We start from the raw sequence: 18,337 nt of genomic DNA on the forward strand, positions 1-18,337 counted from the left end.
CCTTGTGTCAGTACAGCAAAGCTGGCATTGTTTTGTGAAAATACAACCCTGCTTTCGAAGTTTCCCAGATTAAAATCGGTGCGAGAGTAAAGTGAAAATCTGCTAAACTAATATCCAGAAGGACACTGGCAGTTATTTTAATAATTTATTTGTTAAACACTTCAAACCAATTAGAAAGCCCCAGCATAAAGCTTTGCAAAACACATGCCCAAATGAAGCAGGTGTTACTGGAAATGCTTTACTAAGGAGTACAAAATCTTTCCCAGACCATATTTTTAGGGAGGTTACCAATATGCCAGCCATGGCACCAAACTTGCACGCACACTTGCATGAATGTCTCTACTGACATGAGCCCCTTTTTTCACAGGGGGGAATAACATTGATATTGGACCCTTATTAAGCCATGGGTGTGTTTTTTTCTCAGCTTACCTTCATTCCATTGGGTCTACATTTCCATTCCCATTTCTCTACAGCACAGGAAATTTAGCTCCTTATGAAAGTGTCATGGTGTAGTGAGTTTATGTAGCGCTCCCATGGCACTTAGCTCAGGGTCAGGTTTTTAAAGTTTTCATGGTCCAATCTGCTCAAATATTTACATTCATTTTCAGTGCACACAAGCTACCTGATAAAGTTCAAACGTACAGGGCACACTGATGAACTGTGTGATCATCAATTTTTCGTGTTTCCCTTCCAAAGACTTGGAGCGTGGTATCTTCTACAGTTCGTGTTATTACCTTGTGTAGCTCTGAAAGTGCTTTTGACTCTCTAATCCCTGGGCTTCTGCAGCTGCCCAAATTTCCTGTAAAACCCACCTGTTGTTGTACATGTACATGTGGCTCTCAAAGAAAGAAATATGGTTTGATCTGCTGGTTGCAAAAGAAACTAACTGTATGAGATGAGAATCTTTGGGAAGAAGCTCAATGATAACTTTGAGAGGATGAAGGAATGGGAAAGAAGATATTAAAGGTAGAGTTTCTTGCCCTGTTGGACCTGTAGAGAACCTCAGCAGAGAGATTACGTTGTTTTGGAGAGAAGACAGTGGAAAGGATGTCTTCTGGAGAGGGGAATGCACAGAGGAACTGAAAATGTTGGTTTTCTCTTCCCATTCTTGGATTCAGGTAGAAAGGTGAAAGCCAGCCTGACAGCATCTCTTTTTCCTTGTGCTTTTTCCAGGTCCTTGGCAATTGGTCACCAGTATTCCTCCCTGGGGACTCAGCCCATCCTCTGCGGGAGCATCCCAGGACTGGTCCCCAAGCAGCTACGCTTCTGTCGGAACTATGTGGAGATCATGCCCAGCGTAGCAGAAGGGGTGAAGATTGGGATCCAGGAGTGCCAGCACCAATTTCGAGGGAGGAGGTGGAACTGCACAACTGTCAATGACAGCCTAGCCATCTTCGGGCCCGTGCTAGATAAAGGTGAGCCCGGTGCTATGGGTTTTGTGACAGCAGTGTCCATGGTGGAGTAGCAGCAAAAATTTTGAGAAACTTGCTGAGAACTTGTTTATGTGTGATCAATTTCTACATAAAACACATGCCCAAATGCCTGTCCTTTTCTGACCCCATGGCACTTCATGCCACATTCTCATGTCTCCGAGTGATTGCAGAGGGGAAATGATGTTTTGCATGGCAGCGTCTGAATGCAGTCCCTTTGGGGATGGTTCCTAGGGGTGTGACTTATCAGACACCTTCAGTGTTGGTGCTGTAGTGGGATACAATGAAGTTCAAAGGCCTGCAGAAATCTTACTGCTAATGGTTCTGCTTTCATTGGTTTTGAACATGGCAAATTAAGACACTGCAGTAATTCAGGCAGCTAATTCTGACCCAGCTCCCCCTGATATAAGCTCCAGCTGATGTAAGTGGGAACTATTAGAAATATTTTGTCCTAACTTGCTGAATTGCTGGGTCAGGCTCTGTCTTTCCCTTGAGCACCAAGGGGTTTGTCCACGAGGCAGATTTGCTTTGCATTTGGGTCCTGCTGAGATGGTAAATCCAGTTGCCCTGTGCAGAGCTACGGAGGAATAGGAGAGCACCAGAAGAAGAATGGAAAACCTTCCCCTTTTTTTTTTTCCCCTTTTCCTCTCTTCTTTTGGTTTAGCAAAAGGGAAACAGTTATATATTCCTGATAGTCCGGCAGTTGGAATTACTTTCTCTGGAATAACGGGCAGCACTATTTGATCTTGTATAAGGAGAGGAGGGAGCATCTGGGATACGTTTCAGGGAACCCTTCTGATCCAGTGTATGTAGCTCTTCATCTCAGGGTACGTCCTTCCAGGATTCGCTGTCAGGAAAGAGGGGATTTTACAAGCTTTCATTGGTTTTTCCCCTGCTGTGTGACTCAGAAGAGGCTCGGGCATTTCCTCCTGTGTGGATTTTTAAAAATATGCCAGAGAGCATGGCGGCAGCCAGCAGAGAACAAAGCCTTGATTTGTATCATGGCAGGGCCTCCACCAGCGAGAACAGGCATCTCACACGCACCCAGCAGAGGTGATTTCAGCCCTGGGTGGGTACCGTTACCCCGCTAGGAGCTGAGGCTCCGCACTTATGCTGGTGTCACCATCCGGGTTTATCAGGGAGAGATCATCCCAAAACAATTACGCCTGTAAGAGCCGCAGTGTGCTGCACTTACGGCCATATCAAGGTGTCATATCACAATGTTTGGCATGTAATTAAAGTACCTATTCTGGGTGCATCACTCCCGGGTGACTATAGCATTTGAATTAGGCCAGCACAGCAAAACATTTTTCCCATCGGCAACTTGCCCAAGGTAACTCGCCCAAGAGCATCCACTGGGCACAGGGAGTAAGTGAATCAGATAAATCAATGCCTTTGCTTTGTCACAAGGTTGGATCTCCTCAAGGACACGTGGATCTCCTCGCACTACAGAAGCTCTTGGATTAGATACTTGGTGTCTCCTGTAGCAATGACAGCAGGAGGAAAGAGATCTTCACCTCCTGGCTGACCAAAGGGGCCCCGACCCCACAAGCCTTATCTCACAACCATGTCAACATGAATGGTCTGTCCCTGCTTGAGACTGGAGGCTTTCAGTAGCCAGGCTCAAAGAGGGAGAGAAGGCTGGGACGATTTCATAACTGAAGAATGTTGTTCCTTGAGGGAGAATCAAACCACCCTTCAGTTTTGCTTCACCTAGAGCAGGAGGGGGGAGAAAAAACAGCTCAGTCACATTCTTGTGCGGCAGATCCCCCAGGGTAGGAACATATTTGAGCTCCTACCCAGAAAGAGAGAAGGAGAAAAAAGAAAAAGAGAAAGAGAGAGAGAAAGAGAGAAAGAGAGAGAGAAAGAGAGAGCGAAAGAGAGAAAGAGAAGAAAGAAAGAAAGAAAGAAAGAAAGAAAGAAAGAGAAAGAAAGAAAAAGAAAGAAAGAAAGAAAGAAAGAAAGAAAGAAAGAAAGAAAGAAAGAAAGAAAGAAAGGAAGAAAGAAAAACTCAGTATTGTGTCCTGAATTTTAAGTCACCCAAGATCCAACTTCAGCCTCTCTTCTCTGTCAATAGGGGCCCTGTCTTCCCTCAGCACACACCAGCGTAGTCACTAAAGCAATTCCCTTTTGCCTTGCACAACTATCTGGACTTCTTTGATTGAAAAGGATTGATTTTAATGCCTTCAGGAAATACTTCTTAGGCCCAAATCTCTCTGAGGCTGCCTCACTGTCTGGGCTGCCCGTGTTGCTTTGGCATCTCATTGCTAATTCAGGGCTAGGCTCGGGCTGTGATTCAGCCGTGCCAAGCTGTCACCAGACCAGGCCCCTTAAGAGCCATATTCTGATATCTCATCTGGAACCGGACTCTTTTTTCCTCACAAGCCTGTCTGTGGGAAGAAATCCCATCTGTGTTAGCTACAACTATGTATACATATATGTATTATATAGGTAGTATATATATATCTTATAGTATATATATATAGTAGTATATATAGTGTATAAATATATGGGTCTTCCTTGTAACATGGAATATGGAATGGAAAATCAAATGGAATGGAAAATGGAATACTATATATCTTATAGTATATATATAGTGTATATAGATACTATATATAATATATATATATATACAGCAGTATACATAGTGTGTGTATATATATATATAGGTCTTCCTTGTAAAATGCTATGAAATAGGTCTCTCAGGTACCCTAAGTTGTTGGGAATTCAAAGACCAGCATGTCCTTATAGGAAGAGAAGTGAGCCTGATCTCCTTCCTCCTACCTAAGCCGATCTATCTGTCTATCAAACATATATAAGGGGCCACAGTTCACGTTGCTTCTGGTCTCCCAGAAGTTCAAATCTCAGCTACTGTGGAGAGAAAAGCACTTGAAATTTTCTAACAGAATGACTTATACAGGAAAAAAAATATGTTCTTATTTATTTCTTTGGGGCTCATAATGTTTTTTCACCTGTATTGTGTGAAGTTGTGGAGCAGAGTGTGGCCACAGCCATGCGATATTAAGAGATCACGTTAGCCACAGCTCGTGCCCAGCTGCTTACCTGAGAGGTGTGGCAGTTTGTAAGGCAGTTTCCATACCTTTCAGTTCCCTAAAGATCAAGGAAAGATTTTTAAGTTGGCTTTAAAAATATACAGGATAAGATTCTGGAGGATGTAGTCGAGGGACATGCCTTCACCAACAACAGAAAGTGAACTGCGCAACCCAGAAGGAGTTTTCCATCTCAAAGTTAAGTGGCTATTAGGAGTTGTGTCATTTGCCACATTTTTAACATTTATGGACTAAAGACAAGTTGTGGTGCATTTTCTAGCCTCTCAGCACAGTGTGAGCTCTCTTTGAAACTCCTCTGGGCAGAAATATGAACCAATCTCAAGAGAGCTAACACAATAAAAGCTTATCATGGCCCTGTCTCTTTAAAGGACCTTGGCACATAATTAAGTCAAAATAAAAGTTTCCTCCCTCTCCTCCTCCTTTCAATAAAAGTAAATTACCTCAAACTATTTAAGCCCCCCAGTTCGTTTAAATTTAAAAAGGGAGCCCTTGTCTATTTCTTTCACTCACTCCCACCTCCTTCTGCTAAAGACTGGCTGGGGCTCTAAACCTGCCAGTTGGGCTGAGAAATGGTTAATCATCGTTGTGGAGGAACAGCTTTTAATGAACTATTGAAGAATGATACATTGATGGAGTAATGGGAGTTTAAGTCGCTCTGTAATGAAACAGGTTCTCAGCGCGGACCCATTGTGGTGTAAATACGGCACGTCTCTCCCACTGTTTGGTCAGGGCTAAATAGCAGAGGCCAGAGGGGGGTCAGCTTATGGGGTCTCTGCTTTAGTTAATCAATCTGATTGGATTAGGGTCACTGCGATCCCTAATAATGTCAAAGGTTACGCCAAACTGGATTAAATGCTTTGTTGGGGAGGGCTCGGATTCTTTCAGCTTTCACCGACGGGGCTTGTTTATTAGAGTTTAACACTCGTGCAACCTTTGGAAGCCACTCCGTCCCTTTTTTCGTACGTCGGGGTGTTTGCCGGCATGCGATGGGGCTTGGATGAGCCAGGGCGGGTGGCTTTGTCAAGCGTCTGCGCCCGTCGGATGTGCCCTCTGAGGACATAAATCAAATTCCCCGCTGGACAAATGAGAGTCTAATAGGTGATGCGGAGGCTCGGGGACATAAATTAATTCTGGAAATAATTGTTGGCCATCACCCCTGCGAGAATGGAAATGACCAGAGCCACAAAAGCAGTGGAGTGCCCAGGTTCATGCCCTCCTGGCATAGCCCCCTTCCTGCCCAGCAAAGAGACAGCCTTTTTGGTACAGCTCCTGCCTGAGCAGTTACCAGGATGGGTATGGCATGAAATACAGTGTATTTGAGACCACAGAATTGCTTTGGGGTAGATATCTTGCCTTCCAGCACAAATCAAGGTGGGATGGGATGTCATCCAAGGCAACCATGAAGAATTGCTGTTACCTCCACTCATGATGTCCCTGCAGAGGACATGGCCCTATAGATACAGCAGAGTGTCCTTCAGAAAACAACAGCAAATCATTTCTTTGAAGGACATCTGGCAAAGGAACGGGGCAGCAATAATAGCGTGTGATTGATACAGATATGAAATTACTGGATTCCAAATGCCTCTACTCTCCTTCCATTTCCCTCCTTCCCTTAGTAGCATGTTCATTGCATGTTTAAGGCTTGTCAGGACTGTCAGACTATCCAAATTTCTTTCAAGATGCAGACTGGAGTATTTCACCTCAAGACTTCTGGAATGAAACCAAAATCTGAATTTGACTGGGACATCCCTTCCCAAAAGATGTCTTGTCTTGACATACCACCAAGAGATAGAGGATCTAGCACTCCTTTTAGTAGTTTCCTCATTTCATGTGCAGTGCTACCCTGGCGTTGACAACCACTCACTATATTTTTCCTTGCTAGATTCAGGATAACTCTTCTAGAACAGGGCATTCTCTTTGTGATTTACACTTCATAAACAGGTCAGTCATCAATATCCTGCTAAGCTAAACATGTTGCTTGGGAGAACTTCTGACGTTGCTCTTCACCGCAAGAAATTAAAAAGTTGAAACTGAGGCCTGCAGAAGAGCTGTGAGTCAGCAAAGTCGGGTGCATTATGTCAGACAGTGAGACAGGTCAAGGGAGTTCCATCTGATGCTGGGGTCCTCTGGGCATGATTCATTCGACGCACTGTAGACATCTACAATGAAATTATTCACACCCTGAAGTTTCTACATCTCTCCATCAATCCAGGGAGGGAATCCAGGGAATCCGGCTCTCTGGTGAGAAGACTCCTGCTCCCATGGACCACATGAGGGGCAGAACAGGCGTTCGTCTAGCTCATTAGGGATGTGGGATTCAAGTCACATCCAGTATTTTATGGGATGCTGGCTGCTGTTACCTTTGAAGCTAGGCTTAATTTGGATTCTTGATCTTCTGGAGATAAGCCCCATGTCTCTTCTCTCTGAAGAATGCCAAGATGTAGCTATGTTTATGTGTTCACTCTTTTGTCCCTGTTACCCCCTGTGAAGGAGACAGCTCAACTTGTGCCATGTGAGTTCTTCCCCAGGTTTAGCAGGAACAGAACAAGACTTCTAAATTCAGTTATAATACCTTGGAGACAGAAGTCTCAATTTTTTTTTTCACGTTGTGTCGTAACAATACCACTCCACGGGCTCTCAGATAGAGCTGATCTCATCTACCAAAGTTAGATGTCGAAGTCTGAGCTAGTCACCCCAGGCTCCCTTTGTAGTCAGTGGAGAGCAGTTGGTATCTCCAGAGAGCAATTCATCTGACCTATCTTAGACACGTATCTCAGGATAACATGAATCATACCAAGATGTTTATTTCTCTCCATTGACTATAGAGGGAGCCTAGGGCTACAGGCTCAGACTTCCATGTGCACTTCTTAGAGGCCCACTTTTGGGGGCAAGTAGCTCCCACCCCTGCCTCTCTCCTGCTAGAAAGCAGTCCTGACATCCAGCCCATGTTGGAGAGGCCATTTTAGTAATGTAAGAACATGGCACTGAAAAGGATCTCCTGGACCACTGAGTACAGGCAGTCCCTTGCTATTTCAAGCATAATCCCATCCCATAATGTCTTGCATGATTTAAAATTAAGATGTTTAGCAGACCTCATCATATTTTCCTGATGGCATTCTGGCATCTCAGTTGTCTCTGTGCCAAATACTTACCCCCCCTCCTTCCCCTGCTCTAGATCAGACTTCTCCACTTCTGCAATAAAGTAAGGCATGAGCAGAAAGCCACAAGATACTGATCCATCCAGGAGGTTAGTTACATGTAGGAGGTACTCTCTGCTCTCTCATGAAACTCTTCCCAAGAGGATCTGATTTCCAACCACACCCCGTCTACCTCTCCGCTAATGGCAATTTGGGCAGCTGCCCTGGTATCAACAACGGAGATCTACAAACTCTACCCTGTAACTATGGGGAAGGAAACTGGAAGGATCAGGATTGAAAATGTGACTATGCAAGCTCCACTCAGCCATCAAGATGCATAAATACTGTAGGCCAGAGATTTGCCATTGCTGCTGAGAAAAAGACTGGCAGCTCCTGGCTCAGGACAGAAGCATCAGTTGTGCTCAGTGTCAGTATAAATTGAGCGTGGAGCTGGGGATTACTTTGGGAGACAAGACAGTAATAAGTGCCAGTATATCATAGCACTGCTTGATCCCATGTTTCAGCCCACAGGTATAGAACAGCTCATATCCATGGCTGCAGCATTTCTGAACTGACTTTTCTCACTTGCTCAATAGCAGCAGCAGCTCTGGAGAGGACTTGGGTTTTAGGGAGGTCTGTATGGGTGGTAGTCAACCCTCTGGTTTGTAGCCCGTGTCCATACTGGGAGATTAGCAGCTTCCACAGAGACTTGGCAAGAATAAAGTTGCAATAAAAGCAAATGGAGATGCCAAGGGAACTTGCCAATGTGTTGGACTAACACAACGTGAAGGACTAATGAAGGCCTTTGGGAGCGGGATACCCATGACGTGGCCAAGGAGGTCCTTGCCTTACTGCTGGGGCTGCTGGTAGGGCCTGGTCAGCATCCGAAGGGATCACTTCAGCCTTTTGTGACTTTAGTGGTGTTCGAGGACAAGCACCGGGCAGCCCTCTGGTACCACAGGATAGCACCCAGCAGACTACAGTTATCATCAGGTCTGGCTCCATTTGCCTCTCCAACCCCAATGTGAATAGGTGAGCCAGCTGGAGACTGCCCTTGGTCTGTGTTCAGTGGGCTTAAGTGTAGTTAGAGTTTCTTAGCAAGAGGAGCAAGAGGTCCTGACCTTATCACCTCTCCACCTGTGAAGTGATCCTGGGATAAAGATCTGGCTCTTGTGCCTCTGCAGAGCCCTCTGAGCCCATATAAACAGCTCCCTTCTGCAGCCAACACCCAGACAGAGGCTGCAAACCCGGGAGAGCGCCGATGGTGAAAAGGAAAGAGCAGCAACGCCAGGAGCCAATCCTGTTTGCTCGCCGCGCTTCCTCCTACCTCCCACTCCACCAGCCTTCAGCTGTCAGCCCTGACATGGAGATTTTTTTCTGGCAACTAAAACATTAGACAGGGGATCTGGGAGGGGAGCAGGAACAAGACAGCCTGTGGCTACAAAACTGGTGGCATCTCTCCCGGCGGCGGGAGGCACTGGAAACTTCTGCCTCAGGCGGCGTGCACAATGCGATGGGCTGGCAGCGAGCGGGCAGTTATAGATATATTTCCTCCCCCCTCCTTCCCCTTTCCCTGCTGGGTACATTGCATTCCCCAACTGGGCTCAGGCTGGTTGCAACAAGGAGCTCCCTCTGCCGCATCCCAGAGTGCCAAGTCCAAGCGTGGGAGCTAGTCCTAGACAAAAGGCAACAGTAGAGGGAGCTGATTAGCATCCCTTTGTCCTGGGAGAATCTCGACCCCAAATGGGCCCTCCGCGCGCAACGGGCGGCACAGACACGCACACGCATGGACGGGAGCCAGGAGGGAGAAGGGGGCGGCGGAGGCTTGGTCGTCTTCACCCGCAGAGGCCACCACGGCAGGCACAGGGGGAAGGGGATGTGGTGGGCTTCGACCCCGAGCACCGTGTCCCGACGGTGCCATGGGATGGGTCCTGAGCTGAGGTCCGCGAGGGTGCTTTCTCTGGCTGAGGAGCTAGCCATGTGTCTGCTGATATGTACCGAACAGCCAAAACAAGCAAAGTCTGCTGACAAAGAGGGAGCCAAGCCGGTGAATGTGGATTTTTTTTCTTTTTTTTTCTTTTTTTTTTTTTTTTTTTAACCCTGGGAGATGTGTTATGAGCTGGCAGTGCTGAATGGATGCAGGGATTTTAAGGCCAGAAGGGGCTGCAGGATCATCAGGTCAGATCCCTATAGAACATTTCCTCCTGTTTCTACATGAGCAGATACGGATGGGCAGCAAGAGGAGAAAAACAACATGTAACACTGCCCTGCACACTCCTTTCTGTACGGCAGGGGAACAGATGCAATGCCTGCCTGTCAGGGCTTTCTCAGAGCACCGCAGTCGTGTCCATGGCCTGTCTTCCACTCACACACACTTCACAAACCTCCTTGGCACATCCAGTGCAAGGAGCTACAGAGCAGGAGAAAGCCCAGGCACTTCTCAGCAAGGGATAGGTTAACATGGTCCCTGCAAAGGCCTGCTAGATGCTCCTTGATAGATTAACTTCTGTGGTTCCCTGCTCCCTCAGCCTCATCTTTCAGGGAGGACATTCTTCAAAGGAAGGACTTGTCATCCAAGGTCCATAGGATTAACAAAGAGGCAAGGGTCAGGCATCAGGGAGAGGGAATTGTTAAAAGGGACTGTTATGACTCTGTATTTTAGTTGTACCTGTGAATGATGTGCTCATAGGAGCAATTAGGGCCATATTGCACGGGCTGCTGTGCAGTTGATTTAAGACTGAGAAGTGAGGACAAAGCAGGAATGAGAGGAGAGCAGGGGTGCTACAAAGAAGAGGCATTTTTTTGGACAAAGAGCATGCAATGGGTGAAGCTTAGGTACCTGAGGATTATGTAAAGTGGACCCAAAGGTATTAAGCAGGGAAGTGTCCAGTGTACTATCTCCAGCTCACCCTCAGCATGCTCCCACGGCTCACTGAGATGCTTCTAGGGAGTGCTGCCCACTGCAGATCACTAAGAAAGCCAAAAAAAGAGGACTATAAATAGAACATAATATGGATATGCTTTAGGGAAAAGCTTGAAGGAAGCTGTCATGGCCTTGTTTTGACTGAAGCTGGAGGCAAAGAGGGCCTTAAGAAGTAGAAGGCAGCATGGTGAACATCAGGGAGGCTCTGGAGCTTTGGCTGTAGGTGGCCGTAGAACCTGAAGGCAAAACACAGCCAGAAATCCAGGGCCCAGCAAAATATCCTGGGCAATACAGAGCCATCCACAAGGCTTGAGGTGGAACTCAGCAATGAATATAGGTCACAAGTGCAGGAATGGAGAGCATCTTCTCCTTTTATTTCATATTGGGGAGACCCATAAAGGGTCACCTGGCCCTTTCTGGAGAAGAAAAAACAGTTTATAAAGCATAGGTGTTATTTGGCTGTCTGCTCCAGACTCACCCTGGGCCAATGACAGGGAACAAGGCAGAAAAGTTTTGGTTCTGTCTCTGGTTTTGGATTTGATAGAGACAGTGAAGCAGGTCCTTGCTCCTCATCATCTCCATTTCCCACGGAGCACACCGCAGAAATGACAGGACACTTCAAAGAGAGTGATACCAAAGTAGGTCATACGCAGGGCCCTGCAGCTCTTGCAACATAATTTGGGTAGTTTTATTGGGCTGATTATAGCTGTTGCTCTCAGGTTTGATCGACGGGGCAGTAATGCTTCACGGAACGTTTCCTGGTAGGCTGCAGTTTGTTGACTAAGCATCTGGCACAATTTCCTTTCCATTATTTCCAGGTGCTAAATCACATTAAATGATAGCTAATAATTATGGTTTATCCTTTCCTAATCATGCTACTTTCCCAGGGAAGCTGTTGCCACAGGGATGTTGTGGGAGTGTGAATGGGTGGGGAGGGCACAAGGAGATATTTCTGTTCACCCGGAGACATAAAAAAGTTGGAGACCCCTTAGGCTAGGCACTCAGAATCCAGCACAGGAGATATTATATCTTGTCACAGATGTATTTGTTTATTTACTGGGTCAGTTTTCCATCAGAAAAGTCAGCTACATAAAAATGAAGATGTTTTGCAAAACCCCAAAAATTTCAAGGCAACAATGCACGGCTTTGACTTTCTTGTTTTGTTTTGTACATTTCAGAGAGTTTCATCTGAGTTCTTGAACAGAACTAATTTTGCTTCTTTTTGGTTTGAACATGATCTTATGTCAAAATAGCAAGTCATTAAATTATCAAAGAAGCACATTGCTGTACATTTAATATTTTATAGAATATTGAAGTGTTTTGATATTATTGAAGCTGAATGATTTCATCTTGTCAAACAAAATTCCAACATTAACAAGATAAAATGCTTCAAGAGCCCATTTTTTTTCAGCCTTTTATCACATGGAAAAATTCATACTGTTATATTTTCTGTCTGATTTTCAACACTCTCTCAAAACAAATAAATAAATAGAACCACCACTAGAATTTCCCATAATATAGAAATCTGATTTTTTGGCCCTCATTGCTAGCCTGAGGCATGACATACTCTTCAGATAACTCCTTCATTCTGACAAGCTGCCTAAATCCAAATTCACTGGGAGTGAAGTAACAGCAGTGCTCTCCTAAGGACCCCCTAAATTCATAAAGCAGCCTTACAGCTCTGTAAAACTGGGGCTGTAATAGATAGGCCCCAAATCCATGGCTCATTTTCCCCTGTTATAAAACACAGAGTTCCACCAAGAAGATGCTCCAGCAGGAAATTGCACAGATTCTTCTTGGAGAAGCAACAAAAGGTGGCAAAGTATTTTAGTGCTGTTGATTCTTGGTAGAGAAAGATGTTTGTGTTCATGCAGCATTTTCAGTCTGCTTTCCTGACTGCATTTCAGATATAGATTGTTCCACAGCTGGAACTGAGAGCCCTGAGAGGGGCAGGTGGGAGCTCTGTGGGGCACATCCAGTCTCTGATAGATGTTCAGTCACTGCCCCACACAGCGGCACTATGATGAGATTTGTAATAGCGGTAGCACTTATTACATCTGAAATGAAGAATATTTTCTATATTTAGCTCTTCCGAGCACAGTGTCTTCTCACTCAGAAGTTACTGCACACGTCAGTTGTGCCTGAACACATCAAGTGTGTTCACTGAAAGCAAGATGCCTACAAACAACGGGGTTTGAAAAGTTCTGTGTGTGACTTTATTGTTTATAACCTCGGTCCAACACATCCCTATATCATGCTATTGGTCCCTGTGGACCAGGAAAGAGTTGAGAGAACACAAATATCACAAAATACTGTGTAGCTCCATTGAGCAAGAAAATGGCATCATGCCTTCTTGTGCTGGTTTTCAGGATGGCAAATGGACACTGGAGCTTTTGAACTGCTCAGCCAGGACCATGTTTCTTGTGCTTCTCCAAACAAAGGAGCTACTAATCAAACGTAAGAATTAAAAACTCTCCCCAAAACCCTGCCACTTCAACCCTACAACCATTAACCTTCAGAGAATTTTTGTCCCACCAGTCATTAATACTTTTGTTCATTATTCATGTTAAGGCTACCGTGACTTCTCTAAAATCATTAAAACAACCTAACATAAGGCCAGTGTTTTCAGAAAGCACAGAGAAGGAAGAGTGAAAAGTGTTTGCTTTGTGCTTCTTTAAAGGGATCTCAACATATCTCTGTGCTTAACCTGACTTTCCCAGTAGATATTTTAGAAATGGATGATACTGTGTTCCAGCACACTCACCATTACAGCTCTGGCATGAGCCTCATACAACTGTTGTTGGCTGCAAAATAATAGTTGGGCAGTCCTCAGAGGAGGAAAGATGCAATTTAAAAATATATGTATCAGCATTACAGCTCCACTGGCAGGGAAGCTGTAATCATCAGTGTTGCAACTCAGTGAGATCACTGCATCAAGCACTCTGAATTATTACCTGCACATATTTGCCTATTTTATGAGGTTGATCACTACTGTGTTTGACCAAAAGCTGAAAGCATATCAGGCTTCTCTTGCTAGGGGTGGGTATTGTGCTGTTTGAGAGGCTGTGGGGCTGATTATTGCTTTGTCATCCTCTGAAGAGGATTTTGCCCACTGCTGTTTTAGAGTTTTCTTTGAATCCCCCAGCCCTTCTAGAGTAAGGAAGGTGTTCTTCATTCAGACTGGGCAACTGAACCAGGTAACCTGGCTTAAAATGTCAGAAGAGCTAGGCTTGGTCCTGATTGGTATCAGATGGCTTGGTATGAATCCCAACACGTGATAGCGGATCTTCTTCACTCTGTGAGCCGCGTGTGACATACATCAGGAAGTCTAGGATAGTGCTGCGCCAGGGCTACCTCAGATGATGACGGTGGCTCCTCTGAAGCTGGCCTGAGCACGCAAGCCACATCCCAGGCTAACGGCAATACTGGGCTCTCTAGCCCCTACACAGCATAGCCCTGCTGCTAACCACACGCTGTAGCTGGGGCAAAAAACGTACGCAAAATCTTGGAGAGCCACAAGTGATTCAGGAGCTGCTGGGCAGCCACTCCTGCCCTGCCAGCTTGAACTTTGGCTACTCAGCCAAACTAGTACCTAAAACTGCCTTGAACTTAAGTTACTCACCCAAACTGCCTTGGCTTAAATACTGTTTTAACCTACCTTAGCTAACTGAGGCTAGCCAGCCTGGGTGAAGTATGTGTCTCCTGTGTGTACGGCTTAGTGGATGAGAGCTCTTTCTTTTCATGCTTGATCTCTAAGCAGCTTTTCTTACTACGGGAATCTGCAAATGGTGGGTGGGCATTTTGCTTCTTAAGTTAAATGTATTTACTGAACAGGACTTGGAGCTTCAGAGACTGACATGTTGCACTTAGCATTAAAACGAGGGCAAATACAGGCTCTGAATCTTGAAGAATCCCTGTGAGCCCTCACCAAAATCTCTGCTCTCTAGAGGAGATCCCATCTCCAGGGAGGAGTGGAAACCTATTCTCAGCTCTGCTTTGCTCAGCTCTGTTCTCAGTCCCTGAGCTCTCTGCAGGCTTGCACCAACCCCTAAAATCAGCACCAAAGTTGATGGTGCTGCCCATAGTGCCTATACTTACCCAGAATACCAAACATACTGACTAGAAGAAAAGCATACCAAAATCTACACCATAACCAAGAAACACACCAGAAAAAGTGCACATGTTCAAGAAAGGCAAGAGGATGGGGAGAAACAGAAGTGATTTAAGGGCAGCAGATAACATTTATTTCCAGCACTGGCAGTGCTCCACTGCTGGATAGTATGGGACAGAGTATGCTGGGTGACCCAATGTCAGCAGCTCCATCTGGCTGACTTCCTCCCACAGCAGGGCATCCAGCAGCCTCCACAACACTGGTGACCAGTGACAGACCCAGCATGGGAGCTGAATTTCTGAAGAGCGCCGTTCAGCTGAGGAGCAACCGTGTGGTCAGTCCTAAGCCAGGACCCAGACCTGATTTCCTTTAGGCCACTGACAGCTTTCCACCCTCCCCAGCTCACATCCATTGTGAACACATGCAAAGGCTCCATATCCCCTCGCCAGTTGCTTAATCCATTCCTTCCCGCCCCACTGCCAATACAATAATGCCCCACTGAGGAGACCCACCCACCAGGAAATCCCCCTTTAACACCCTGCAAAGGAGCAGCCAGATTTATCTCTGCTGCTCTTCTGGAAAAGTAAATGAGGACTCATCGGCTGTAATCCCCCCTTCAGATTTCAAGATGAGGCCTGTGTTCCCGTATTAGCATTTCTAACAGCTCCTACGTGTGTACTGCAAGGCACAGAGGTAAATCACGTACCGGCACATACTTCAGGTGCCCTGCTATCTCTCTCTGGAGACACAAATGGCTGAGCCTTTGCAACAAATTCATAAAAATGCCTGAACGAATTGAGTTAAATGGTCTTGGAGATCTCCCTGAGGAATGAATGTCATGATTCATCCGCAGCCTGCTGCTAGAGGGTTTGGGGACCGCTCCTTATGTGTGGTGACACACGGCATTGCCACAGGCCTCGTTTTCAGTGTGACAGCAGTGACTTCCTTGGGGTGGGTAGGGAACCTGCATTCCAGCTGGAGGAAAAGAGATATTTCTGCATCTGGAATGACAGTGAGGCCTTTCAAGACTTCCACAAGTCTTGAGAAGCCTTGAAAAGGTCTCAAAAACCTGTCGGCAGATGTCATCCACTGAGCAGATGAAGGCTCAGGGTGAAGGTGACTGCTTGGGATGTCGGTGACAACATTTCTCGCTGTTTTTGAGGCTTTGCTGTTTCATGATGGAAGTCTTAGGTTTGTTAGAGAGCTCTGGGTGGTGTTTTTGTGGTTTCTGATGGACAGCAGGAGGCTGGGAAGGGATAGAGAGGCCACAGGCCACCACCAGCACTGACTGGTGTAGCAGCCCCTTCTGAGCCACACGGCATTTTGTGTCCCCGCTGTTATACCACTGTTATACCACGCTGATATACCACGCTGTTATACCACACACCCTGAGCACAGCACAGCACACCCAACCTTCCTGTGAGGAGTTGTCCTGGGCAGGCTTTTGAACTAAACCTCTATTACACAGTTACCTGAAATTGCTGGAGACCGGATTTTCTGAACAAGGCTGTGAACCAGATCTGGATGATGCTAAACTGTATACTGGGTGATTTGATCTCAGCCTTTTCCCAAGACCCAAACTGAGTTGGTCCTCTTAGGATAAGCAAATCCTGATGCCTTTTGCTGTGCTATTTGGGCCAGTTTTTGCCTTCTTTTTTTTTTTTTTGCATTTTCCCTGCCTACCTGGAAGCAGGAAATACTAATATACCTGCTAGACTCCTGAATTACGTTGTCCACTAAAGAGACTTGTTGGGCCATGCAATATGCAAGCCCAAGAGTTTTTACACCTCCCAGCTAACTCTGGAGACACATCCACTTGGAAGGATGCATTTTCAGGCCCATAGTCATTGGAAACTTTGTTGTGCCAGCACAAATCCCAGTTCCCGTTTCCATACTCAGTTCTGCAGCAAGCCTTTTTGCTGGCAAGTCTGGAGCTGCATTGAAGATGTGAGCCATTTGCATGATTAAAGGTTGCAGGACCAAGCTGATTAGAAAGATTCAGCAAATTCTCCAATCAAAGCACTAGCACAGATCCATTAGGTGAGGAGCTGGCTCTGGGTACATAGCTGGCTTCTCCTCAGAGACACGGAGCAACTTCCATGGGTTTCCACTGAGAGCTGGAAGTTCTCAGCTTCTCTCAGCATTGATCTCTGCACCTGCAGAGCGAATGCCTGTAAATACTGTTGTGGGTTTGGTGGCTTTTTCTTTATAATATCAAAACCTACTGCTTTGATTAGAGGTGGGGAGAGGGGAGGTGGAATCTGACACTGTTTTCTGGCATCTAGTCCCTAATTAGAATATCCCCTTTGGGTATTTAAAACAAACAAAAAAATAAAATAAATTGGCCCAGATTTTTTTTTTTTATGAATAACACTTTAATTAAATTTGTACGTATTAAATATGCATCAATTGAAATAGTTAGACAAATAGCACGAGTGTTAGTCATGTGTAAGCAAAGGGATGAATCAGCCAAAGACTGCGTACATTACAACACCCTCTCCCTCCGAGGGCACATGTAAGATGCTGAAAGGCAAAGGAAATTACCATGAGAGACGGAAACGAGTGAGAAGAGGGAGCATAGGAAAAGGCCAGGAGAAAAGAGGGGAACCCACTGGGATTAATAAGGTAAGGGCTCCCTCGCTTATGCCGTGACTCAGGCACAAGTCACAGAGTGAAGGGACCTGAGCTCTGCTCCCAGCTCTGCCACCGATGCTGCACAACTTCACAACATCCCTTCCTCTTCCTCTCTTTCTTCCATTTCCAACTTCTTTGCTTTGCCCGTGTTAGTTTGATGAGTTCTCCTCCATGTCCACTGAAATCGAAGCCGGGGATGGGGTTCAGCCTTGGGAAGAGCAGTCTAACGGTGAGGGCAGCGAAGCACGAGAACAGATTGCCTGGGGAAGGGGTGGGAGCTCCGACCTGGGAGTTTTTTGAGAACAGGTTAGACAAACATCTGTCAGGGATAGTTTAGGCAGACTGGATCCTGCCTTTGGGCAGAAAGGTGCAAGGTCCAGGTCCGATTTTGATGATTTTGAGGTTTTCACGAGCAAGGGCTGAGCCTGCCAGTCTAACTGTAAGGTGCCTGCCTTTCAGAGCAAAGACCTGACTTCAGCAGGGGCTTCTAGACATCAGCATCATGCAAAATTACAGGAAGTGAGGTGTCTCAGTAGAAAAAGTAAGCTTTTCTGTAGAAAATGTTATGACTTCTATAACAAGAGGCACCCCCGATAACATTGGCTTAACTTTTCTGCCATTTCCATGATATTATGTAAAGGTTTCTCTGATTTACACCAGACCAAGAGGAGAATCATGCCCCGTATTGTTTTGCTGATGGCCAAACTATATTTTTTACTTTACCAGATTTATTCAGTAACTGATTTTCAGAGACATTTCCTGAGGGTTCTTGGTTGTTCTTTTATTTTTTTTCACACTTCACATCTCATCTACCTCCACTCATTACATAGGGTGGCAGCAGCGTTGCCACCAAGGGAGCTTACACTTAATAGCAAGAGAGGAATCTTTAGCAGCTCCCATCCCAAGAGGCCACAGGATGCGTGACTTTGATTTATTGCTGTAAGACAGGCAGGGATGAAAGCGATGTGCACTGCCAGTAAACCCTTGAGGTACCGGGTTCCTCCAGCAGTTTGGTAAATGCCTTCCGCTCC

At 45.9% G+C, this 18,337-nt stretch overlaps 1 protein-coding gene across 1 annotated transcript in view; it reads left to right on the plus strand.

The window, feature by feature from the left end:
* Positions 1 to 18,337, plus strand: part of WNT3A (Wnt family member 3A) — an 84,621-nt gene that overhangs the window by 47,344 nt on the left and 18,940 nt on the right. Inside the window, exon 2 of the mRNA XM_035554385.1 lies at positions 1,174 to 1,415. Coding sequence (XP_035410278.1) covers positions 1,174 to 1,415 — 242 coding nt within the window. The remainder of the gene's footprint in view (positions 1 to 1,173; positions 1,416 to 18,337) is intronic.

This window comes from Cygnus atratus, chromosome 2, assembly GCF_013377495.2.
Source record: "Cygnus atratus isolate AKBS03 ecotype Queensland, Australia chromosome 2, CAtr_DNAZoo_HiC_assembly, whole genome shotgun sequence".
Classification (NCBI taxonomy): Eukaryota; Metazoa; Chordata; class Aves; order Anseriformes; family Anatidae; genus Cygnus; species Cygnus atratus.